Below are 27429 nucleotides of genomic sequence, written 5' to 3'. Positions count from 1 at the left end.
CTGAGACACAGTACTATAACACCAAGCATCCATACTGTACCTGGGTGGGTTGCCCTCTGTGAGACCCAGTACTATAACACCATGCATCCATAGTGTACCTGGGTGGGCTGCCCTCTGTGACCCAGTACTTTAACACCAAGCATCCATAGTGTACCTGGGTGGGCCGCCCTCTGTGAGGCCCAGTACTATAACACCAAGCATCCATACTGTACCTGGGTGGGCTGCCCTGTGAGACCAAGTACTATAACACCAAGCATCGGTACTGTACCTGGGTGGGCGGCCCTGTGAGACCCAGTACTATAACACCAAGCATCCGTACTGTACCTGGGTGAGCTGCCCTGTGATACCCAGTACTATAACACCAAGCCTCCATAGTGTACCTGTGTGGGCTGCCCTCTGTGACCCAGTACTATAACACCAAGCATCGGTACTGTACCTGGGTGGGCCGCCCTTTGTGAGGCCCAGTACTATAACACCAAGCATCCATAGTGTACCTGGGTGGGCTGCCCTGTGAGACCCAGTACTAGAACACCAAGCATCGGTACTGTACCTGGGTGGGCGGCCCTGTGAGACCCAGTACTATAACACCAATCATCTGTACTGTTCCTGGGTGGGCGGCCCTGTGAGACCCAGTACTATAACACCAAGTATCGGTACTGAACCTGGGGGGCGGCCCTGTGAGACCCAGTACTATAACACCAAGCATCCATAGGGTACCTGGGTTGGCTGCCCTCTGTGACCCAGTACTATAACACCAAGCATCGGTACTGTACCTGGGTGGGCGGCCCTGTGAGACCCAGTACTATAACACCAAGCATCTGTACTGTACCTGGATGGGCTGCCCTCCATGGGACCCAGTACTATAACACCAAGCATCCATAGGGTACCTGGGTGGGTTGCCCTCTGTGAGACCCAGAACTATAACACCATGCATCCATAGTGTACCTGGGTGGGCTGCCCTCTGTGACCCAGTACTTTAACATCAAGCATCCATAGTGTACCTGGGTGGGCTGCCCTCTGTGACCCAGTACTATAACACCAAGCATCGGTACTGTACCTGGGTGGGCTGCCCTGTGAGACCCAGTACTATAACACCAAGCATCTGTACTGTACCTGGATGGGCTGCCCTCCATGGGACCCAGTACTATAACACCAAGCATCCGTACATTACCTGGGTGGGCGGCCCTGTGAGACCCAGTACTATAACACCAAGCATCCGTACTGTACCTGGGTGGGCTACCCTCTGTGAGACACAGTACTATAACACCAAGCATCCATACTGTACCTGGGTGGGTTGCCCTCTGTGAGACCCAGTACTATAACACCAAGCATCTGTACTGTACCTGGGTGGGCTGCCCTGTGAGACCCAGCACCATAACACCGAGCATCTGTACTGTACCTGGGTGGGCTGCCCTGTGAGACCCAGTACTATAACACCAAGCATCCGTACTGTACCTGGGTGGGCTGCCCTGTGAGACCCAGCACCATAACACCAAGAATCTGTACTGTACCTGGGTGGGCTGCCCTCTGTGAGGCCCAGTACTATAACACCAATCATCTGTACTGTACCTGGGTGGGCTGCCCTGTGAAACCCAGCACCATAACACCGAGCAGCTGTACGGTACCTGGGTGGGCTGCCCTGTGAGACCCAGTACTATAACACCAAGCATCCGTACTGTACCTGGGTGGGCTGCCCTCTGTGAGACCCAGTACTATAACCCCAAGCATCCGTACTGTACCTGGGTGGACCGCCCTGCGAGACCCAGTACTATAACCCCAAGCATCCGTACTGTACCTGGGTGGGCTGCCCTGTGAGACCCAGTACTATAACACCAAGCATAAGTACTGTACCTGGGTGGGCTGCCCTCTGTGAGACCCAGTACTATAACACCAAGCATCCGTACTGTACCTGGGTGGGCTGCCCTCTGTGACCCAGTACTATAACACCAAGCATCCGTACTGTACCTGGGTGGGCTGCCCTGTGAGACCCAGTACCATAACACCGAGCATCTGTACTGTACCTGGGTGGGCTGCCCTGTGAGACCCAGCACCATAACACCGAGCATCTGTACTGTACCTGGGTGGGCTGCCCTGTGAGACCCAGTACTATAACACTAAGCATCCGTACTGTACCTGGGTGGGCTGCCCTCTGTGAGACCCAGTACTATAACCCCAAGCATCCGTACTGTACCTGGGTGTGCCGCCCTGCGAGACCCAGTACTATAACCCCAAGCATCCGTACTGTACCTGGGTGGGCTGCCCTGTGAGACCCAGTACTATAACACCAAGCATAAGTACTGTACCTGGGTGGGCTACCCTCTGTGAGACCCAGTACTATAACACCAAGCATCCGTACTGTACCTGGGTGGGATGCCCTCTGTGACCCAGTACTATAACACCAAGCATCCGTACTGTACCTGGGTGGGCTGCCCTCTGAGACCCAGTACTATAACACCAATCATCTGTACTGTACCTGGGTGGGCTGCCCTGTGAGACCCAGCACCATAACACCGAGCATCTGTACTGTACCTGGGTGGGCTGCCCTGTGAGACCCAGTACTATAACCCCAAGCATCCATAGTGTACCTGGGTGGGCCGCCCTGTGAGACCCAGTACTATAACACCAAGCATAAGTACTGTACCTGGGTGGGCTGCCCTCTGTGAGACCCAGTACTATAACACCAAGCATCCGTACTGTACCTGGGTGGGCTGCCCTCTGTGAGACCCAGTACTATAACACCAAGCATCCGTACTGTACCTGGGTGGGCTGCCCTCTGTGACCCAGTACTATAACACCAAGCATCCGTACTGTACCAGGGTGGGCTGCCCTGTGAGACCCAGTACTATAACACCAAGCATCCGTACTGTACCTGGGTGGGCTGCCCTCTGTGACCCAGTACTATAACACCAAGCATCCGTACTGTACCTGGGTGGGCTGCCCTCTGTGACCCAGTACTATAACACCAAGCATCGGTACTGTACCTGGGTGGGCTGCCCTGTGAGACCCAGTACTATAACCCCAAGCATCCGTACTGTACCTGGGTTGAATGCCCACTGAGACCCAGTACTATAACACCAAGCATCCGTACTGTACCAGGGTGGGCTGCCCTGTGAGACCCAGTACTATAACACCAAGCATCCGTACTGTACCAGGGTGGGCTGCCCTGTGAGACCCAGTACTAGAACACCAATCATCCGTACTGTACCAGGGTGGGCTGCCCTGTGAGACCCAGTACTATAACACCAAGCATCCGTACTGTACCTGGGTGGGCTGCCCTCTTTGAGACCCAGTACTATAACACCAAGCATCCGTACTCTACCTGGATGGGCTGCCCTCCGAGACCCAGTACTATAACACCAAGCATCCATACTGTACCTGGGTGGGCTGCCCTCTGAGACCCAGTACTATAACACCAAGCATCTGTACTCTACCTGGATGGGCTGCCCTCTGAGACCCAGTACTAGAACACCAAGCATCGGTACTGTACCTGGGTGGGCGGCCCTGTGAGACCCAGTACTATAACACCAATCATCTGTACTGTTCCTGGGTGGGCGGCCCTGTTAGACCCAGTACTATAACACCAAGTATCGGTACTGAACCTGGGGGGCGGCCCTGTGAGACCCAGTACTATAACACCAAGCATCGGTACTGTAGCCGGGGGTGTTACAAGGAGGATGTCTGTGCAATGGACCGGATTCTCCTTCTATTCTCTCTACTAGAGGAGAAAGTTTGTCAGCCCCTGACTGACCAGCCACGTGACAGTGGGAGGAGTTAAAGTGTTTCTTGTGCACCTCGGATCTGAGAGTACTTGGCCATGACAGCTGCTGGTCTGGTTATTTTGATCTTGTTTTGAATACTTTAAATCCTTAGAATTGCTAATGTTTTAATCCCCTCTCTTTCTCTTTCTTGTACCTTCTTAGCCTCTATAACTGCTCGATAACCGGTGCTTCCTGTGCAGCTCTGGCCGCCGCCCTTCGCTCCAACTGCTCTTTGCTGGACCTGGACTTGAGACACAATGACCTGGGTGACGCTGGTGCATACCTGCTCTGGGAGGCCCTGAAGCACCGAGACACCCGGATGCAGACGATCAAGTAAGAAACATGGGCCAGGGGAGGGGGGATTTTCTGCACCATCTGCAGTTTCTGTTTTCCTCTATATTTATCTACTACGAGCACAGCCTCTGCCCTCCACGTTTGTCTTGCAGGAGGATTGGTAGTACCAGCACCCCAAGAATGGAACAGACTAATGTCCCCAAAGGATGCATGTCTGAGTCATTCCCTGATGATGCTTTGATCCTTGACACCTCAGGCACATCCTATCAGTGATTCCTTAGGGACCGGCTCCCTGCTCTTCAGTGACACCAAAGCGATCCACCCTGTTAGAGTGAGGGGTCACTGTGTTTGCCTAAATCGTCTTCTCAAGATTCCTTTTCGCTCTCGATTGCTGAACTTTCCCTTCTCATTTGGGTTTACTCTCAACCAGACCCTTCGCTTGAGGTCTCTACAAAGCCATTCTTTCATACTTTACCCCAGTTCTCTGTCAATACAGCTGTCTTCCATCACCCAACACTGAGTTCCTAGGAATCCCCTTTTCAATTAAAACGATTTCTCAAATGATTCGCGCACTTCTGAAGTCCCCTTCCCCACAGACATTCTCACAAAGTACAGTGTGTGATAGTTCACTAATATTGAATACTTTGCACGGAAAGAAAATGTCCGCCAGCCCTAAAAATGGTTTCTGTTTCCCATACTTCACTGGGTATTTCCACGTCGTTCAGTAGTGGTTGTAGGAAATCTTGCACACTTCAGTATTTGCAAGTGTGTAGCAATTGATCACTTCCTCTTCCAGGTAAACTAAAGAGTACAAATCAAAACAAACCACTTTTATGTAATGTTAAACCTGTTAGGGCGACTTTGCACTGAGCCTCAACAAAACGGTTGTGGGATGTGGGATGTGGGATGTTAAATGTGGGATGTGGGATGTTAAATGTGGGATGTTAAATGTGGGATGTTAAATGTGGGATGTGGTCCTACCTGGACCTTGCAGCAGATTGTTGGCTCTTGTCATGTGATTGCTGCATCCATGAACATGAACAGAAGGCATCTAGCAGGGGGTGGTGCACATGCAGTTGGGTGAGAGGGCCCCCACTCTGGGGCATGCATGGGTCAGTACACTCTCTGTTCCCCGTGTAGGTCGGTGCTCAGAGGTCTCATCAGTGACATCAGACTAGGAGCATCAGCATTCACCAGAGTGTGCTTCCTGGCTCGTGTTCATTGGGCCTCAGTCAGTGGTTGTCATCCATCTTGTTTGAAATGGACGTTTGCCACGCACATGTCCTTTGTTATCATTTCGGCATCACACAGTCAAGCAGAGCTGTATTTATTTATCTTCTGGTGAAGTTATTACTGTGCTTGAAGAACACTTCCTACAAGTGTCCAGTAAAGTTACACTTTCGAAGAAGCTTTCAATGACCGCTGCTCCATATGAACACAAACATGTTTGACACTGAGATTTGAGGCTGCAAAGGATGCTTAGACAAATGCCTGTAGTACCGAGTGGGCAGCAGTCTGCAGTCCTGGCTGGAGTTCAGACACTGATAATATTACAGACTTGCCTCCAGCTGGGGGGTTGGGCAACACTGAGGAGCCCCGAGGACCCTCAGAGAGTGGCGTGTTCAGACGGTCTCACCCTCATAGTCTGGACAAATCTTTCACCTCTGTGTGGATCGTATGGAAGACATTTTGCCCACAAGTAGCAAGATTTGAGCAATTCCAAAGTATTTTCATTTTTCGCTGAGTTTATTGGTTTTAAAATGGTTTCATGACCTAGTCCTGCTGTGCCTTGGACTATGATGAGTGTTTGGATTTTATAGTTTTTTGTTAAATGAAATGCATGTTTGATTATTTACATGATGTACTCTGGCTGTGTTTTATGGATTTTATCTCAAATAAACATTGTTATAATACTAAGATATCCAAAGACTAGACATTTGTGGCAGGTAATTCTTAGGAAAGGTGGCAAAAACCACTGTGGTTGTAACACACTCTAGTGATCTCCAAGGCTGTCCTTAGACAATGACTGCCCCAGGGGGTGATACACGAATAGTACACGATGGAGTGAGAGCCACCGGGAGTGTAGCACTGCTGAAAAAATTCCCAGTTCAGAGTGTGGGTGCGATAGATGCTGATTAAAAATCTGGAGGTCTGAGCAGCCGCAAGTATATCTGATATCCTTGTTAGAATCCCGAAGGTTGGCTATTGATAACCACAAGACACAGATTGAGAAATGAAAGGCATTAAAAGTGAGGACAAAACCAACTAAAACACGAAAGATAGCAATGAAAGCAAGAGCCAACCAGACAAGGCTCACGCAATCAAACTCTCAAGATTGAAATAAAATACATCTTCCCTGTAATCACCACAATACCACGGGGGTCACTGGGAAAGATGTTTCCGAGCATCACAATTCGCACAGCCTCCCCGGCCTTAACTGTTGAGCATCCGTCCATCCCTCGGCTGACTCCACTCTTCAGCAGGACCTCATCAAAAGAGGCGTCCGCTGCAGCCGAACCAAAAACCCTGATGAAAAGGCCCCTTTCAAAAAGATGGATGAGCCTGAAGACCAGGGGAAGAGAGATGGTTGGAGCACTGCAGACAGAACAGGAATGAAGAAAGTGACCCACTAATTCCCAAATTGTGTATGTCCCTGATAAGGGACAGGAAAACCTGGCCTCTGACCAATGACGTGGGGAGCATGGTCATCAAACTCTACACCGCAATGGACATTGTCATCACTCTTAATGATAGCGGGAACATAGTCCTCGTTCTCGGCCCAACACGTCCGGCTTATCCAACAGCCACGTAACACTGCATAAGAGTGTGGGCACTGTTGTTTAACTCACCGTCTGAGAAGGAGTCTGAGTGTTACCAACTCCCTCAGGCATGAAGCTACAGATGCGACTCTCCAACCACCCACCGTCCAATAGCATTTGTTTTCCAAGGAAGCCCACTCCTCATCGAGGATCAAGGGCTGCTCGCCTGGCTCCAGACTGATCATCATTAAACGTCTGTTTCTCCGGTGGCCTCATCCCTCTGCGAGGATCAAGGGCTATCAGGCTCCAGACTGATAGCCATTAAACGTCATTGTTTCCAAGGTAGCCCCTTTCCAGTCTTTCACCTTTACACCACAAGGTTTGCTTGTCTCCTTTCCCATGTCCCTGCAGAGCACCTAGGAATCTTTCTAAAGTGGTTACGTTATCATCGGAGCATCCAAAATTGACACCCTTACTGAACCCCCTAGTCTTAGCCAGCAGACATCATGTTTTTATAGGTTGCCATCTGTTCTATTGCCTTTTAGTAATGTTTGGTCCAAATTCACTTATTTTCTCCACTAGATTTTGATTGTATGTTTGTTGTGCATAAAAGGCTATAAGTCCAGAATTCCGGAAATCCTAACCAAACTCAGTGGCCTATTAGGATGGCGCTCGGAAAACCACTGTGACTGCCATGGAAGCGGAAAATAACCGTACCGGTGAAAAAATGGCAGCCAAATTAAAATCAACCGCCAAAAAAACACCGATCGCGGTGGAATGGGGCCAAGAAAAAACAACCGTAGCGGGCGGAGATGGTCAAACCCCGTCTGTGGCGGTCGGATTCCCAGCGGAAGAACACCAACCCACAGCCATTATAGGGGAGACACCGTGCTGGAAATTGGGATATCCCAGATGGTCCCTCAGTATGTTCCACGACTTCTGACCGCTGCGGGCGTACACAGGGAGTAATTGGAGAGCCAGTGGAAGAGCTGCAGCACAGCCACCTCTTAACGATCTGTGAATAAAATGGTGAATGAATGAAAAAAGCCACAATAAGGCAAAAAAGTGCACACAGCAAACTAGTCATGCCCCCAACCCAAACACAAACACACCCCAATGACACCACCACATGGCAAAAAGTAAGATAAGTCCCAGGACAACACACTAAACACACCTGACACCAATAAGCCATTTGGACACACGTACATAGCGGAGTATAAAACCAGCCCCTTCCCTGACCACAATCCTTTGCAACACTTCAGAAGAGAAGGGAAAACACCAGAGAGGAGAGGCAAAACAACAAAACACAGCACACATACATCACCACCAACATATAAAACCAGCCCCTTCCCTGACCACAAACCGTTGCAACACTTCAGAAGAGAAGGGCAAACACCAGAGAGGAGAGGCAAAACAACACAACACAGCACACACAATCACCACCAACACAACCATCACTACCACACCTGCACTACTAACCCCCCTACATATCACCCACCATACACATCACTGCCACACCCACCACTCACACTTCAGCACCCACAATCACTTACCACATCATACACCATGGCACCACAGAAAATGCCTAAATTCACTGAGAGTTAGTTGAAGGTCATGGCTGATGGGATAATCAGAGTTGAACCACTCGGCAACTCTAGGCATTAGCTTGCCTAATCTCCACAACGGCCCCATCAATGCCGGGGATGCCTGGCTTCACCTTGGGGACTCCCAGCAGGGACCATCCCACAGGGAACACCAGTTCGGGTTCCCCAGAGTTATACAGCGCCAGGAAACCTACGGACGGCTAGCAGTGCGCTTTACAAGCTCAAATACATTTACATTTACATTTACATGACCTGAAGTTCATGCTCAAGAAAAAGAGGGCCAAGAACTGTGAGCTGGCTGATGGGACTGGCGGTGGCCCTCCCCTTCCACTGAAAACAATCAGCATCCAGAGAGTCTCACAGGAATACCCGGGGGTGCAGGCTTTGAAGTACAAACAATTGTACACCATCACACTGCCATGTACGGCCATGCACAACTACATGCCCAGGCGAGATGGAGTGGCATATTCATGAACCCCTTGCACTTTTTGTGACGCAACAGCGGCGCAAACCTTTAACTCGTACAATGAGGCCACGAAGAGCAGCTTCGTGTGTCTTTGAATAGAATAACAGGTTCGAGGCATGTGGGCTGCTAAATTCATATCTTAGCATTAGATCGCCGCCTAGTGTTGGGTCCGGATGATCGCACATTGTTGTCCTGGAAGAGTCTTCGAAGTATCCTGAGATAGGTGGCTCCTCCCCTGGACTACAGTGCGCATGGGCATCGGCTCCATCCCCAGATTGTTTTTTTTCCGCCATTGGGTTCGGATGCGGTCTCGACGTCTCTCTGTCGGAACCGAGAAAAACTAGCTTTTACGGCCAAAAGGCCTTGTATTCTTTGCGTCGGTATTGTTTGCGCACGGTCTCGAGTTCTTCCGTATCTTGGAGTCGGAATCAGCGACGTTCTTCACTCTTCGGACATCGAGGCCTTCTCATCGCGACACGACCGCAACTTTTCAGCATGGAGCGGAGTCCGTTTAAGTACTGTCCGCTCTGTGGGTCCAAATACCCACATATTGACGTGCACCCGGTCTGTAACAAATGCCTTTCACCAGACCATAACGAAGACAACTGCATGGCCTGCGCAAGATTCAGGTCAAAGAAGACACTCAAGCTTCGGCGCGCGGTGCGCCTTGAGGCCAGACAAGCGGCCCCGGATCCAGAAAACATCTTCGGCGACCAAGAAGAGGAGGACCAGAGCCATCATCTTCAAATCTCCCCGCCCGAGACGGAGGTCGAGGCAGATCCGGAAGACGACGACGGAGTCGTGGGTCAAGGCCTTGAATACGTTGACGAGGTAGGGGACGTCGAAGAGATTTATGGGGCCGCGGAAGATAGCTCAGGGGACGAGCTATGCCCCGAAGGTTACGAAGTTCAAGATCGGGTCACGGGATCGCCTGTCGGTCTTACCCAAGACCCTGTACCGCAAGCCACGGCCCCGCCTTCAGGCCCGGCCACGGACATACTTGCTGCGCAGCCCGTATCGAAACTGAAACCTACGGTATCGACTACGACTAAAATGGCCGACTCGAAACCGAAACTTATGGATTCAAGCGTCCCTAAGATGGCGGCCGTCCCACCAAAAACGCCGAAACCCGCTGCTTCATCGACTCAGTCGGCCCACGGTCCACAGAAGTCGAAGAAATCTGTCGATTCCACAGGGTCCAAAACGGCGCCAGAGGAGGGATCCTCTAAGAAGGGTGGTCGGCACGGGTCAACCGCTGCAACGCCGTCAAAGCCCTCCAAGGCCAGCGGCACGGCTCCGGTTCCGACTGGGACTTCGTTAGCCGGACGCGTGGTGGAGACGGACCCGGCACAATCACACGGATCGAAGGCTGGCACATCCACGCATCGGTCCAAGGACTCTGGGTCGGCGGCTGGGGCATCAACATCCAAAACTCAAAAGAAAGACGTCGGATCCGAGGGCAAGGTCAAGACCTCCTCGTCTGCGCCAAAGGACACTGTAAGTGACGCGTCCCCCATCGCCTCTTCACTACAAAGAATCAGGGAGAAGGCCTCTGCTACGTCGGCTCCGATGCCGTCGCCACAGCCGATGGACATTCCGGTAAAACCTGCGGGTAAACTTCTCTTCCTTCTGCCGCCAAAAGAGGCGCCGAAGGCCTTTTCAACAAAATCGACGCCAAAGAAGTCGGATTCTTCTACGGCAGGGGCACTTTCAAGTCGGGTACTCGACTCAGAAGAGGATTCTGAGCGTTTTATCGACGCAGACACGGGCAAATTGACCCTTTACAAGAGGAGGATCACTTTACAGCCAGTGGACTCCTATGTCATCCCCCTGAAGAAGAAAAGGCTTCCTCGGGATGCTTCAGGCCTCATGGAACCTATCCAGCCTCCCCCAAGAAGGAGCCCAACTCCTTCCCCAGAACACTGAGGGTGAGGGATATGATGAAGATGACCAATACACCTTCCCCATCAATGAACCAGATGCACAGCCAGATTCATATGATGACATGGGTGACCAAGGCACCCAAAATGTGGGGCAAGACCCACAGCCTTTCAGTGCACGTGCATCCCCAACAGAAGATTCTGCAGGTTTTCATGCACTCATTGAGAGGGCAGCTGCTAATCATGATGTCGACATGCATGCTGACCCAGTAGAAGAAGACTTTCTATTTGACACTTTTTCAGTCTCTGAAAAAACAGTAAAGACACTGCCTATGCTCAAAGGGGTCCTCAAGCATGCTGCGGACATCTTTAAAGAACCTACCAGGGCGAGAGTGGTCAATCCACGTATCGAAAAGAAGTACAGACCAGCACCTGCAGACCCTGCATACATTCGGGGACAGTTGCCGCTTGACTCCCTGGTGGTCGCAAATGCCCGCAAAAGGGCCAACTCCCAAACAACGGGTGAAGCTCCTCCCCCGGATAAGGAGTCCAAAGTGCTAGAGGCAGGAGGCAAAAGAGTAGCTGCACAGGCTGCCAATTTTTGGCGTATTGCAAATACACAGGCACTCTTGGCACGTTATGATAGGGCGCATTACGACACCCTAGAGAAGGTTTTAGAACACCTGCCTTCGCAGTTTCAAGAGGGCACCAAGCTACTTATAGAAGAGGGAAAACTGATCTCCAACGCAGCCATAAAGTGTGCACTGGATGCAGCAGACACAGCAGCTAGGGCCATTAACACTAGCGTCATGCTGAGACGACAGGCGTGGCTCCGCATATCGGGGTTTAAACCTGACATTCAAACAACCATACTTAATCAGCCAGTCAATCCAGATAGACTGTTTGGTCCAGATGTTGACACCACCCTAGAAAAAATTAAAAAAGACACCGAAACTGTTAAGTCTATGGGGGCCCTACAATCACAACAGTTTCGTGGTAACAATTTTCGTCGCTCAGGTGCACGTGGAGTCACCAGAGGACAGATGGGTCAACAATCACAATTCTCTAGAGGTGGAGCACAATCCTCGTACCCCAAACAGAACAAGGGGGGTTACCGAGGAAACCGCACCAGAGGACGTGGCAGAGGGAACAACAACTCCCGCTCCTCTGCCCCGAGCAAACAGTGACTCTGTCACTGCCCCCCGACCACTTAACACTTGTCGGGGGGAGACTACAGCAGTTCCTGCCCGTCTGGAGAAACATCACAACAGACAGGTGGGTGCGGCAACTTGTCCAGTATGGTTATTGTCTAGAGTTAAAATCCACTCCACCCAACATTCCACCAAGGCAACGACCTATGTCCGCAGAGCACTTGCACTTATTGCAGCAGGAAGTGGTGGTGATGCTGCAAAAAGGCGCAATCAAGCTCGTGCCGGTGGGGGAGGAAGGCACAGGGGTATATTCCCTGTACTTCCTTATTCCAAAGAAGGACGGATCCCTCAGACCCATTCTGGATCTGCGTCCCCTCAACCTGTATATACTGTCAGAACATTTCCATATGCTTACGCTGCAACAGATTCTTCCCTTGCTAAACCAAGGGGACTTCTTAGCAACCTTAGACCTCAAGGATGCTTATTTCCACATACCACTACACCCGTCCCACAGGAAATACCTCAGGTTCACTATCCAAGGCAGGCATTATCAGTTCAAGGTCCTACCATTCGGAGTCACCACAGCCCCAAGAGTGTTTACCAAGTGTCTGGCGACAGTAGCAGCGCACCTCAGGAGGCAGAACATCCATGTCTACCCCTACCTAGACGACTGGCTCATTCAAGCCAAGTCGGAACAACAGTGCGCCGCAGACATGTCGACTACCATTCACCTCCTTCACGATCTGGGGTTCTCGTTGAACTACCCAAAATCGCATCTTCAGCCGGCACATGTCCGGCAGTTTCTAGGTGCGACGATCAATACCCTGACGGCCATGGCTCAACCAAACCAAGTCAGGATAGACAGCATGCAGGCTCTAATCCAAAAGTTCAGACCACAACACTCACTTCCAGCGAGAGTGTTCATGCAGTTGATTGGCATGATGGCCTCCTGCATCTTCATAGTCCCTCACGCACGGTTACATATGCGTCCGCTCCAGGAGTGCTTAGCAAATCAGTGGACACAGGCTCAGGGACCATTAACAGACCTAGTGTTGGTTACCAGTCGGGCATACAACTCTCTGCATTGGTGGACTCCACACAACCTTTGCAAGGGCCGACTGTTCCAGGAGCCAGTGCCACAGATTATCCTGACAACTGTGGTAAATAAATAATTAAATACCGGTTCTATTTTTCAGGATACTCATATAAACAGATACCTCGAATCCTGACTCTTATTTATTGAGCTATCTTGAGTCAGCAGGTTTTAATCAGGCATAAAGGACAGGAACGGGACAACCTGCATGGGAATAGGACGGCAGCTGCCGGGGGCAGGAATGGGCAAAAAGCTAACATCACATTAACAGTGCATTAGTATATATACTAAAGCAATTACATTACATTCAATACAGTAGGCGTAGCAGTGGGCGTTTCGTGTAGCAGTCGCGAAAGATAAGGCAGAAAGTGGGTGTAACAAGAGGCGTGTACATAGACATGTGATGTAAACGTCACAGAAGTGTCATGAATGGGGCGGAAACATGGAGGGGGCTACCTGAGGAGCCGGGACCTCTGACCTAGTGGTGCGCGCAAACGGGCAATGACGTGCTACCAGGGAGAACTGGGGGCTATGACTTCTGCACTAGAAGAGGAGACTAAAGTCTGCGGAGTCAGAGCGACATGTACCTAACCATATCTAGTATCTGATGTTTAGAGAACATGTTGATAGAATCCAAAAGTTATCGGGGTAAAGGCTACTTGACACTAAGGCTGGTGCATACATTATTCTACATGTATTGCGTGTGCGAGGAATATTCCATGAATATTAATACAGTATTTCTCTAACATGGAGACAGAAAGGCTAGACTATGACTGAAACTATTGATGCGATTCAGTAGCTTAGGAATGCAGAGAAGGAGGGCTGGACTGATAACTGGAAGCATAACATACTCTTGGCAGGCAGGCAGGCAGAGCCAGGCCGGGCCGGGCACTGTGAGGCAGGAAGTAAGTGAAGGGTCAGGAATGCAGGTGGGGGCTGCATCGCTCCTCGGAGAGGGTTCAGGAGACAGGAGACAGGAGCTGAATCTGGTGTCCGGGCCCTTTTGAGGCCTAGAAACGGGGACATTATTCTGAATTAACGTGCACACTGGAAAACGTGGCAACATAGGTCTGATACTCGTTGCTGTCACGAGAACTGGAAACTGGCATACTGGAGTTGGACACAACTATAATTGCATCTTTAATCGATCATAGGGGATACATATGCATATTGATCATGCACATATAACATATGATGGGGAACACGTAGGCACATATAACATGGCAAAATTTACTTTTCCACATTCCCTCCTTGTGCCCTACGTTTCCATCAGGAAACATCAATATTCATGATACCATCTATTATTTCATACAGTATCATTTGCTCGTCTCGAATTGTCTTGGAACGGGACTTAGGACTAGGAATACAGGATGTAGCACAAATGCCGCAAATCGCAGGGCCACATTGTAAACAGAGGCAGCAACTGAATATGATCATTACTGCTATACCCAGGAATGACAATACTTTCCATCCCCAGGCAGAAATTATACTCCAGAGCCAACCGGACCATGTACAGGTGCCTGGATTCTGGTGTAACTGATGGGCAATTTTATGAAGTCTGGTTATAGCTGAATAAACAGACGGCGCGTTATTAGGAATGAAAATGCAGCAACTAGATCCGATGACTACATGCTCCTCCTCTATCGGCCAGTATGACGTCAAGAACGAGACGATTTTGGAGCACGACAAATCTCATAGCAGATTGCTCTTCAGTTAAGTTACCTAGAGCGGAAGTAGTCTCATTCACTACTGCTTCAAGGGTTCTGGTTAACCTACGTATTAGCTTACTATTCTGGACAGGGCCTATAAAGAAGAAGAAACCTTTATTGAAGTCTTGATACTGTTCTAGAGTAGTTTCAGTTTGATCGACAATCGGGGACTCGATCTCCCTTTTATGTCTAAGGTGTACTAGATGTGTGTTTCTATGATAATCAGATGGGGCTAGAAAAACTGGTGGCAGTAGGAAGGCAATGTAACATGTTCCATCCCAATCGAGGGGCAGACGAACATATGCGGTCTGACCACAAACAAAATAAGAATGACGTGAGGCTTTGAAAATAGATTTCCCACTGTCACTATACTCGACAATAGTAGTACAATCACTATGTCCTACATGTGCGGAACCATTCTTTCTGACACATAATTCGCCTTTGACTGGTAATACTGAAATAGCAGGCAAATCTGGAGTAGTATCGGACTGAACATTCAGGACCATGAAATTCGAGGAATAATTACCTAAATCATATACTTCATTTTCTAGATCTAACCCTGTTCTATGGGGAAGACCTTGCTTGTCTGGGAAACATGTTCTATTCAGAAGGGACATATCAGTTGAGGATGACGTTAACGTGGACCATGCTCCACACGAACCATTATGTGAAAACGGATAAGGAAAGAGTGGCAGAACTCCCTTCGGTGTCTGGAAAGGGGGGAGTCGACCACACACCCAACAATTAGTGGCATTGCTGGTCTGGTGTGAATAATGTAGCATTCGGATAAACGTATTATTTCGCATAGCAAGACGATAGGATAACTCGTGAGGAGGCAGATCACTAAATGTGTGCTCTACTGTAGCGTTGGAAAGCATATTTACATGAGAAATTGGAAAACATAAATGGAAAGCATAACTTGTGCAGGAAACCATAAGACTCAAAAACATAAGAAAACATAGAATAACGATACATCTTTTAGAGTTTTGACTAACTCTCTCACTGTGTGGGTCTATCTCATACATGTCAGGAACCTGTCTAACCGTTTCACCCGAGAGGGACTTAGACAATTAAACTGGCTGACTTATTTTACTAGACCGGAGTTTCTCTTTATACTCCTGCTGCGGAGTTTTCTCTAACAGGGGAACTTTGAGTTCAGAGTCTGTTTTTAGGCACTCTTTCGGAATAAGGCAGTCCTTAGCAAATGTTTTTTTCTCGTACTCCATGAAACTTCTTAACGTGGCTCATATGTAGCCACCCCTTGCGATTTTCCACCTTCACAGCCGTCCGGGTGGTGAGGAGGACGAGGCGGGGCTCCTTCCAACGGGGCTCCAACGGACTTGAACGATAAAAATTTCGCACCATCACCATGTCCCCTGGAACGATTTCATGCGGTTTCACCTCGGTATTGTCTGGAAATGCGGCGGCAACCTGTGAACGACAAGAGTGTAGGGCAGACATCAAGGAAGCTAGGTAATCTGTCAGCATATTACTGGAAACATCGGTAATCTTTCGGGGTCTAGGTGTACCCCACATGTTTGGGGGGCGGCCGAATACGACCTCATACGGGGACAGACCTGATCTGGAATGTGCAACCATCCGCATATAGAATAGAGCAACTGGCAGGGCTACGAGCCAGTCTACACCTTTCTCTTTACATACTTTGGCAAGGCGGATTTTCAGAGTCTGATTATGTCTCTCTACGAGACCGGCTGCTTCAGGATGGCGTACACAATGGAACTTCCACTGGTACCCTAACAGAAGGGAAACTTGTTTCATCAGCTCGGATGAGAATGGCTGGCCGTTATCTGAATACACGACCCTAGGGAGTCCATAGCGGGGAAAGAACTCACGAACCAACTGCCTGGCAGTGGTCACAGCTGTGTAATCTGGGACTGGATATGCCTCTGTCCACCTGGACAAAGCGCATACAACTACGAGGACATACTTGAAACCTCGACATCGCTCCATCTGAATATAATCCATCTGGAGGACTTCAAAAGGGTGGTCAGGAGGTTGGAAACCACCTTGTTCCACCGGGACACTTTTACCTGGATTGAACTGGCAACATATCATACAGGTACGGACTTTCTGCTTGGCTGCAGCTCGTAAATGCTTGTTGAACCAAATGTTCTGAATACTGTCTAACATGGCTTTTTCTCCTAAATGTGCAGGACTATGTGCGGTATTAATGATGACTTGAACCATTGAGTCGGGGGGAAACCATGTGGCTTTTCCCTTCGTCAACCATCCTTGATCTGTCTGGACCCCTCCTTGTTCGGACCATTTCTTGATTTCTTCGGGAGTAGCATGTAACTGTATGTCTATGACATCTTGTGTAGGGTCCTTAACTGTCATACAAGTAGTCTGATCTGGAGTGTGTGTCAGTGTCGCGTTAACTGGAATGTCTGGAGTCTGAGCTGTAAGCTTGGCTGTTCGGTCTGCTAGATCGTTACCTTGGGAAATAATATCAGTGACTTTCGTATGTGCTTTACACTTCATGATAGCGATAGCTGTCGGTAAATGTATTGCTTCTAACAGAGCTTGAATAAGGAGACCATGCTGAATCTTGGTTCCATGAGAAGTCATGAAACCTCTTTCTTGCCAGAGCACTCCGAAGTCGTGTACAACTCCGAATGCATAACGTGAATCTGTGTATATGTTAACTTTCAGGTTCTTGGCACGTATGCAGGCTTGGGTCAGAGCGACTAGCTCTGCTGCTTGAGCGGACAGGGTGTCAATACGCTGTGTTTCTATAACTTCAGTTTCAGTAGTCACTGCATACGCGGCTACTAGCTCTCCTGTACTTGTTCTCATACATGAACCATCCACATAAAGTGTCAGGTCGGGATCAGGTAATGCAATATCTGTCAGGTCTTGTCTTGGCTTGGTCATGGTGTTAACAACTTCCACACAGTCATGTGTGGCAGGATTGGAAGTAACTGACGGTAACAGTGTAGCGGGATTTAAAACGTTGCAGCGTCTGATTTCTATGTGTGGCTGGAACAGTGTCAGTTCATAACCCGTTAAACGTGCAATTGTCAAGTGCTGAGTCTGTGTTTGGTTTAAAAGAACTTCCACGGAATGTGGAACTTGTACTGTCAGGGAGTGTCCTAATACTATGGAATCACTTTGTCTGATAGCTAGTGCGGTGGCTGCGACTGACTTGAGGCACGCAGGCAGAGCCTGGGCTACTGGATCTAATGTGCTAGAAAAATAAGCACAGGGCTTGTATTGTCCTGCTTGATCTTGTGTGAGAACAGATAATGCAGTACCTTCACGTTCTGTGACAAAAAGTGTAAAAGGCTTACTGTAGTTCGGTGTTGCTAGAACAGGTGCTTGGCATAAAGCTTTCTTTAATTCATTAAAAACAAGTGTATGTTCCTCGGTCCAAGGGAGGACAGTCGATACGGCTGCCTCCTGTGTCGTTAACTGTATCAGTGGCTTGGCTAGAAATGCATACTGAGGAATCCATTGTCTGCAATAAGAAGTGAGGCCGATAAAAGCTCGTACCTCCTTCTGGGTCTTGGGCTGTGGAAGATGTGCTATTAACTGGATACGTTCAGGTGTCAACTGCCTACCCCTCTTGGACAGTAAGTGTCCCAAGTAGACCACTTGCTGGACACAGAATTGTAATTTGGAACGGGACACCTTGTGCCCCATCTCGGCCAGGAAATACAAGACTGTAAGTGACGCACGCTCGCAGTCATGTTCAGAACAGGCTGTGATCAGTAGATCATCGACATACTGGAGCAGGGCAGTGTCAGTTGGCATGTGAATATTGTCTAGTTGTCTTTTAAGTGCTTGACTGTAAATGCTGGGACTTTCTGTGAAACCTTGAGGAGCTCGTGTAAATTTATAGCTCCTTCCATTTAAACAGAATCCGAAAAGGAACTGGCTGTCTGGATGAATTGGGACACTACAAAATGCGTTCTTGAGGTCGATAACTGTGAAAAACGTGGCTTCAGAATCAATGGCTGTCAATAAGGAAGAAATATCGGACTACTGGGTACTGAGGAATGATACATTTATTAAGTTCTCGAAGGTCAATCACTAATCGATATACTGGAGGTGCATTTGGATCAGTACGTTTCATGACTGGAATAATAGGAGAATTACATACATTGGAGTCAGTTTCTACAACCACTCCTTGAACAATAAGCTCGTCAATAATTTTGGATAAGGCTGCTACAGCCTCAGGTGGCAATTTATACTGTCTGATTCGTGGTAAAACACCTTGTTTCAGAGTCACACGATGGGGTGTGATTTGCATACATCCTACATCAGTTGGACCTTGCGCCCATAAATGCTGTGGTACATTCAATAATCTTGGATCAAAATCACGTAATACATAATGACCCTTGAAGTCTCTCAAAAACAAACGAACTCCCTCTGGGGAGCAACATATAATTGCACCTAATTCTTTTAATGTCTTGATGCCTAATAAATTTTCTGGACATGACTTCGTAAGTAACAAATCTGTAGTTCGGGTCAATGGACCTACTTCTAGAGTAACTGGTTTCGAAATCTCATTAACAATCAGCTTTCCTGAAAATCCAAGGGAAACATTTCTAGAGCCTGAGAGCGGAGCCCCTGGAACCTCGTCATGACTGAAAGTAGTCCTACTTGCCCCTGTATCAATCAGAAACTTTCTGTCTTTCCCTAATACTTGACTGTGTACATAGGGACCCTCTTGATCTACAGGTATCTCGATGAGAGGCAAGCCTACCTCCCTCTCTAGGCTGTTTCATGAATACTGCTGGTATTCTGGATACTCGGACTGTGCATACTGGTACATCTGTTGTGTAACATGCTGTGTTGCAGCTATAGGCTGCGGTACGGTAACTGTCTGTTGTGCATTCTGTGGTAACTGGGAAGTCTGTGAAACTTGTTCTTGTCTAGGCGGACGTGGTCTTTCTTTTGTCTTACCAGTAGCTATATTGTGTTTCAGAACTGCACAATCGTTTATGAAATGACCTGGCTGTTTACAATAATTGCAGGTCCCTTTAACAGGAACTGCAGGATGACTGGCTTGATTCGTACCCCTCTTCTGACTGTCTTGGGGAACAGATTGTGCAACTAATACTTTCATTTTTGTGTCTTTCATACGTCTCCTTTCGTGTTCTTGCTCCTCCCTGATTCTGTTCTGGTGATACTGGAGCATCTGTGACGGAGTATTAGCTTGCCATGTACTTTCGACTTTCAGAACTCTATTTTTAACTTGTGGACTTGAATTCTCGACTAGTTTAGTGACAAAAAGATGAGGGTATGACTCGCTACTTGTCTTCAAACCACTATTAATAATAAAACATTTCTCGAATCTAGAATAAAAATCACTAGTATCTTCGTCTTGTTTCTGTTTACAGGCTGAGATGGCATCCCAGTCTTCCTTTTTCGTGGCTAGTAATCTTGGCAAAACTTGTATCAATAACTCGGGCAATTCTTTACATTTATCCCCAAGACCGGTACCTGGTACACGTGTATTATCTTCAGCTTCTAGAGCTGTCCAATCTATCTTTTTCTCTCCCACCTCCCATTCTTTTTCTTTGAGTTTCTCATGTTCGAGGCATGTGGGCTGCTAAATTCATATCTTAGCATTAGATCGCCGCCTAGTGTTGGGCTCGGATGATCGCACATTGTTGTCCTGGAAGAGTCTTCGAAGTATCCTGAGATAGGTGGCTCCTCCCCTGGACTACAGTGCGCATGGGCATCGGCTCCATCCCCAGATTGTTTTTTTCCGCCATTGGGTTCGGATGTGGTCTCGACGTCTTACTGTCGGAACCAAGTAAACTAACTTTTAGCGGCCAAAAGGCCTCGATTTTCTTGCGTCGGTATTGTCTGCGCACGGTCTCGAGTCTTCCGCCTCTTGGAGCCGGAATAAGCGGAGTTTTCTTCGCTCTCAGAACTTTGAGGCCTTCTCATCGCGACACGACTGCAAAACTTTTCGAACATGGAGCGGAGCCCGTTCAAGTACTGCCCGCTCTGTGGGTCCAAGTACCCACACATCGATCTACACCCTGTGTGTAACAAATGCCTTTCGCCTGACCACGACGACGGAAAGTGCAAGTTGTGTGCACAGTTCCGCTCAAAGAAGACTCTCAAGCTTCGGCGCGCGGTGCGCATGGAAGCTAAACAAGCGGCCCCGGATCCGGAGAACATCTTCGGCGACCAGGACGAAGAGGACCAGGGTCATCATCTCCAAATCTCCCCACCCGAGACGGAGGTCGAGGCGGATCCGGGAGACAACGACAGAGTCGCGGGTCAAGGCCTTGAATACGTCGACGAGGTAGGAGACGACGATGAGATTTATGGGGCCGCGGCAGACAGCTCGGGGGACGAGCTCTGCCCCGAAGGTTACGAGGATACCGACCGGGACACGGGATCGCCTGTCGGCCTTACCCAAGACCCGTTGCCGCAAGCCACAGCCCCGCCTTCGGGCCCGGCCACGGACTTACTTGCTGGGCAGACTGTTTCGAAACCGAAACCATCGGGATCGACAACACCTAAAATGGCCGACCCGAAAACGAAACCGAAACTTAAGGACTCGAGTGTCCCTAAGATGGCTGCCGTGCCGGTGAAAACGGCGGTGCCCGCTACCCCATCGACTCCGTCGACCTCCGGTCCGCAAAAGTCGAAGAAGTCCGTCGATTCCGATACTGCAAAATCGAAACCGACGACAGAGGAGGGGTCCTCCAAAAAAGATGGTCGGCACGGGTCAGCGGCTACGACGCCATCCAAGCCCGCAAAAGTCGGCTCCAAGGAGGCTACGCAGGCACACGGAAAGAAGTCTGCGCCCCGAACACAGGAAACGGAGGCGGTAAAGACAGGATTCGCGCCCAAAGCGCACAAGGCCCACAAGGACGTCGGATCCGAGGGAAAAATCAGACCATCCTCGTCAGCGCCGAAACAAACTGTGAGTGAGGCGTCCCCCATAGCCGAATCACTGCAAAGAATCAGGGAGAAGGCCTTGGCCCCGTCGGCTCCGATACCATCGCCGCAGCCGCAAAAGGACACTCCAGCAAAGCCTTCTGGGAAACTTCTCTTTATTTTGCCGCCGAAGGAGGCGCCGAAAGCATTTTCAACCAAATCGGCACCGAAACAGGTGATTTCTTCACCGACTGGCCCGCTTCCACGTCGAATACTCGAATCTGAGGACGATTCAGAGCATTTCATCGACGCTGACACAGGCAAACTGACCCTCTATAAAAGGAAAATCACTTCGCAGCCAGTGGACTCCTATGTCATTCCACTAAAGAAGAAGAGGGTGCCCCTTGACGCCTCAGGCCTCACGGAACCAATCCAGCCTCCTCCGAGACGGAGCCCTACTCCCTCCCCAGAACACTCTGCGGGTGAGGGGTATGATGAAGACGAGCAGTACAATTTCCCTATCAATGAACCTGATGCACAACCGGATTCATATGATGACACTGGTGACCAGAACACCCAGGGTGTGGGGCAGGACCCGCAGCTTTTTAATGCACGTGCATCCCCGACTGAGGATTCAGCAGGTTTTCATGCACTACTCGAAAGGGCGGCAGCCAATCATGATGTAGACATGCATGCCGACCCGGTTGAGGAAGACTTCCTTTTCGACACTTTTTCAGTCTCCGAAAGGACAGTAAAGACACTGCCTATGCTTAAAGGAGTCCTCAAGCATGCTGGGGACATATTTAAGGAGCCTACAAGAGCGAGAGTGGTCAACCCTCGCATTGAAAAAAAGTACAGACCTGCACCTGCGGACCCCGCATACATCCGGGGACAATTGCCACTGGACTCTCTTGTGGTCGCCAATGCCAGGAAACGTGCCAACTCCCAGACAACGGGTGAAGCTCCTCCTCCGGATAAGTAGTCCAAAGTGCTAGAGGCAGGGGGCAAAAGAGTAGCTGCACAGGCATCAAACTTTTGGCGCATCGCCAATACACAGGCACTCTTGGCGCGTTACGATAGGGCGCACTACGACACCCTAGAACAGATTGTACAACACCTGCCTCCACAGTTCCAAGAAGCCACACAACTGCTCATTGAGGAAGGAAAGCTAATCTCAAACGCAGCCATCAAGTGCGCACTTGACGCTGCGGACACAGCTGCTAGAGCTATCAACACTAGCGTTATGCTGAGACGACAAGCGTGGCTCCGCATCTCAGGGTTTAAACCGGATATTCAGACAACAATCCTTAATCAGCCAGTCAATCCTGATAGTCTGTTTGGTCCAGATGTTGACACCACCCTAGAGAAAATAAAGAAGGACACAGAAACTGCTAAGTCCATGGGGGCCCTGCAGTCACAACAGTTTCGTGGCAACACTTTTCGTCGCTCAGGTGCACGTGGAGTCACCAGAGGACAGATGGGTCAGCAATCCCAGTTCTCTAAAGGTGGGGCACAATCCTCGTTCACAAAACAGAACAAGGGAGGTTACAGAAATAACAGCAACAGAGGTCGCGGCAGAGGAAACAACAGCTCCCGCTCCTCTACCCCAAGCAAACAGTGACTCTCTGTCACTGCCCCCCGACCACTTAACACCTGTCGGGGGGAGACTGCAGCAGTTCCTGCCCGTCTGGAGAAACATCACCACAGACAGGTGGGTGCGACAACTAGTCCAGTATGGTTATTGCCTAGAGTTGAAATCCACTCCACCCAACATCCCGCCAAGGCAAAGGCCTATGTCCGCAGAGCACTTGCACTTATTGCAGCAGGAAGTAGTGGTAATGCTGCAAAAAGGCGCAATCGAGCTCGTGCCGGTGGGAGAGGAAGGCACAGGGGTATATTCCCTGTACTTCCTTATTCCAAAGAAGGACGGATCTCTCAGACCCATTCTAGATCTACGTCCCCTCAACCTGTACATACTATCAGAGCATTTCCACATGCTTACACTGCAACAGATTCTTCCATTGCTAAACCAGGGAGACTTCTTAGCAACCTTAGATCTCAAGGATGCTTATTTCCACATTCCACTACACCCGTCACACAGGAAATACCTCAGGTTCACTATTCAAGGCAGGCACTACCAGTTCAAGGTCCTACCCTTCGGAGTCACCACAGCCCCGAGGGTGTTCACCAAGTGTCTGGCGACAGTAGCGGCGCACCTCAGGAGGCAGAACATCCATGTCTACCCCTACCTAGACGACTGGCTCGTGCAAGCCAAGTCAGAGCAACAGTGCGCCGCAGACATGTCGACTACAATTCACCTTCTTCACGATCTGGGTTTCTCCCTGAACTACCCAAAATCTCATCTTCAGCCGGCACATGTCCGGCAGTTCCTAGGTGCGACGATCAACACCCTGACGGCCATGGCTCAGCCAAACCAAGTCAGGATAGACAGCATACAGGCTCTGATCCAAAGGTTCAGGCCGCAACACTCGCTTCCAGCGAGAGTGTTCATGCAGTTGATAGGCATGATGGCCTCCTGCATCTTCATAGTCCCTCACGCACGGCTACATATGCGCCCGCTCCAGGAGTGCTTAGCGAATCAGTGGACACAGGCTCGTGGGCAATTGACAGACCTAGTGTTGGTTACCAGTCGGGCATACGACTCTCTGCATTGGTGGACTCCACACAACCTTTGCAAGGGCCGACTGTTCCAAGAGCCAGTGCCACAGATTGTCCTGACGACGGACGCATCTCTCCAGGGATGGGGAGCTCATGTGCTCACTTACACAGTGCAGGGACTATGGACGACGCAGCAACAGAAGATGCACATCAACTATCTGGAACTGATGGCAATCTTCATGGCGCTCAAGTCCTTCATTGTACATCTGTCCAACAAAGTCGTGCTAGTCCGGACGGACAACATGACCGCGATGTACTACATTCAAAAGCAGGGAGGCACCCACTCACCACAGCTGTCTCATCTGGCTCAGAGCATGTGGAAGTGGGCCATTCAGAGGAACATTTTCCTCATGGCAGAACACCTCCCAGGCAAGGACAATCAGATGGCGGATCTGCTCAGCAGGTACAGCCATCAAATGCACGAGTGGGAGTTACACCCATCTGTCCTCCACCCGTACTTCCAGCAGTGGGGTCATCCGGAGATAGACCTGTTTGCCACAAAAGAGAACGCAAAATGCCAACACTTTGCCGCCAGGTTCCCTCACCCACAGTCGCAGGGGAATGCGATATGGATGAACTGGTCAGGCAAATTTGCGTACGCTTTTCCGCCAGCCCCTCTAATACCGCTGGTCGCAAGAAAGCTAAGGCAGCACGAGATGACTCTCATCCTAGTTGCTCCAACGTGGGCGCGCCAGGCTTGGTACACCACGTTCCTCGAACTCTCAGTGGTGCCGCATCAAAGACTGCGCCTCACGCCCAGTCTTTTGACGCAGAACCATGGAGAAATTCAGCATCCAGATCCGCAACAGCTCAACCTGGCGATCTGGCTCCTGAAGTCCTAGAGTTTGGATACCTTAACCTACCTCCGGAATGCATGAACATCATCAAGGAGGCGAGGAAGCCAACTACTAGAGCATGCTATGCTGCAAAGTGGAAGCGTTTTGTCATTTACTGTACAGCCAATGACATCAACCCGCTAGATGAATCTATCCCCAACATCATCTGCTATCTGTTGCATCTTTACAAGTGCAATCTAGCGTACACTTCCATTCGGATACATCTATCCGCCATAGCGGCTTATCTCCAGAACAGGCAGCATCTCTCTGTCTTCAGAGTGCCCGCCATTAAAGCCTTCCTTGAAGGCCTGAAACGAGTCATTCCCCAAAGAACACCGCCAGCTCCGGTGTGGAACCTCAATGTCGTTCTCACCAGACTGATGGGACCACCATTTGAGCCACTGCACTCGTGTGAACTCCAGTTCCTTACGTGGAAAGTAGCTTTCCTTGTAGCTATCACGTCTCTGAGACGTGTCAGTGAGCTGCAGGCGCTCACAATCCAAGAGCCATTCATTCAAATTCATCCAAATAGGGTAGTGCTAAGCACTAACCCCAAATTCCTTCCAAAGGTGGTGTCACAGTTTCATCTAAACCAAACTATTGACTTACCAGCATTCTTTCAAAACCCGCAAACGGTGGCGGAAAGAATGCTCCATACCTTAGATGTACGGAGGGCGTTGATGTACTACATAGACAGAACACAACCCTTTAGAAAAACAAAACAACTCTTTGTTGCCTTCGCACCACAACACAAAGGCAACCCGATTTCCAAAGCAGGGATAGCCTGATGGATTGTTAAGTGCATCCAGATATGTTATCAAAAAGCCAAGCGCACTTTAACAATACCCCCCAGAGCGCACTCCACACGCAAACTGGGGGCATCCATGGCTTTCCTAGGCAACATTCCTTTAGAGGATATTTGCAGAGCAGCCACGTGGGTTACACCACATACCTTTACAAAACACTACTGTGTTGATGTGCATTCCAAGCAGCAAGCTGCTGTAGGACAGGCTGTTCTGAAGACACTTTTTCAGGTTTCTGCAGCTGGCACGGGCAACCGCCGCTGATGGAGGGACTGCTATGTATTCTATGCTAAGATATGAATTTAGCAGCCCACATGCCTCGAACTGAATATGCTACTTACCAGTATGCATCTGTTCTTGGCATGTAGGGCTGCTAACATTCATATCGCCCGCCCTCCTCCCCGGTGCCTGTCGCAGCTGCAGATATACTATTGTATTTATTCATTAGCATGGACATCCTTTACACTTTTCACTCCATCTTCTGCCACAATGGCGAAAAACAATCTGGGGATGGAGCCAATGCCCATGGGCACTGTAGTCCAGGGGAGGAGCCACCTATCTCAGGATACTTCGAAGACTCTTCCAGGACAACAATGTGCGATCATCCGAGCCCAACACTAGGCGGCGATCTAATGCTAAGATATGAATGTTAGCAGCCCTACATGCCAAGAACAGATGCATACTGGTAAGTAGCATATTCAATATGCCCGCAGGCAACAGGACCTTTAACATTTTAATGATATCTGGATACGTGTATTCTCCCATACGGAGCCTGTCTTTTAATTCACGGTGGAACCCTGCTGGATCTTTATCATGACAGGGAATTAACTTCTTCATCTCTAAGAGTTCCATCTTTGTGATGGGGGTGTAAACAAATACTCGTTCTAGACCACCACCCTCTTTCTTGACTGGATGTACTTCTCGTAACGGATTCTGTCTGTCTATGTAGAATGATTTACTTTCTGGGGGTGAGACGTGAACAAAATGCGGATTCAGAAACGTTCGGTATTTGTGGCGCTGTTCTAGAATGACACTAATTAGATCAGTACCTAGACCTTTCCATCTGTACTGTAGTAACTCGTTTAATACATCATGTAATGGACCTGGATCAGAATGTTGACCCTCATACAGAGTGATGAGGTGCTGGATCATATACATACCCACTAGTCGCTGCTCGGCTGGGGGCAGTTTCAGAAACATTTGTGCCACTATTTCGTCTGGAAAAGTGGTAGAATCAGTAGTCCATCGGACTGCTGATCGGGCTAGTTCTTGTTCATGCATGGTACTGATCTCACCATAACCTATTCGTGATTTCAGAAATTTATCGGTAGCTTGGAATACTTGTTCTAGAGGACACTGTTCTGGTACTAGAGAAGGGAAAACTTTCTTGTAATCTAGACGTGAATGTCGGTCGGAAGGTCTAGTTCTACCTACATACGCTATTCTGGAAGGATTCTCGTCGTCTACCTCTTCAGTAGAAGAGTCATTTTCTTTCTCGGTTGCTTGTGTTGCTTCTCGTTTCTCATGTAA

At 49.4% G+C, this 27429-nt stretch overlaps 1 protein-coding gene across 2 annotated transcripts in view; it reads left to right on the top strand.

Moving 5' to 3' along the window:
• Positions 1-27429, top strand: part of LOC144805972 (NACHT, LRR and PYD domains-containing protein 12-like) — a 443316-nt gene that overhangs the window by 316214 nt on the left and 99673 nt on the right. For both annotated transcript variants that reach the window (XM_078672434.1, XM_078672432.1), the window contains one exon: positions 3921-4091. In XM_078672434.1, the coding sequence (XP_078528560.1) occupies positions 3921-4091 (171 nt within the window). The remainder of the gene's footprint in view (positions 1-3920; positions 4092-27429) is intronic.

Source organism: Lissotriton helveticus, assembly GCF_964261635.1.
Source record: "Lissotriton helveticus chromosome 1_1 unlocalized genomic scaffold, aLisHel1.1 SUPER_1_unloc_37, whole genome shotgun sequence".
In the NCBI taxonomy this organism is placed as follows: domain Eukaryota; kingdom Metazoa; phylum Chordata; class Amphibia; order Caudata; family Salamandridae; genus Lissotriton; species Lissotriton helveticus.
The sequence above is the reverse complement of the archived record's forward strand: the minus strand, read 5'-3'. Positions and strand labels throughout refer to the sequence as shown.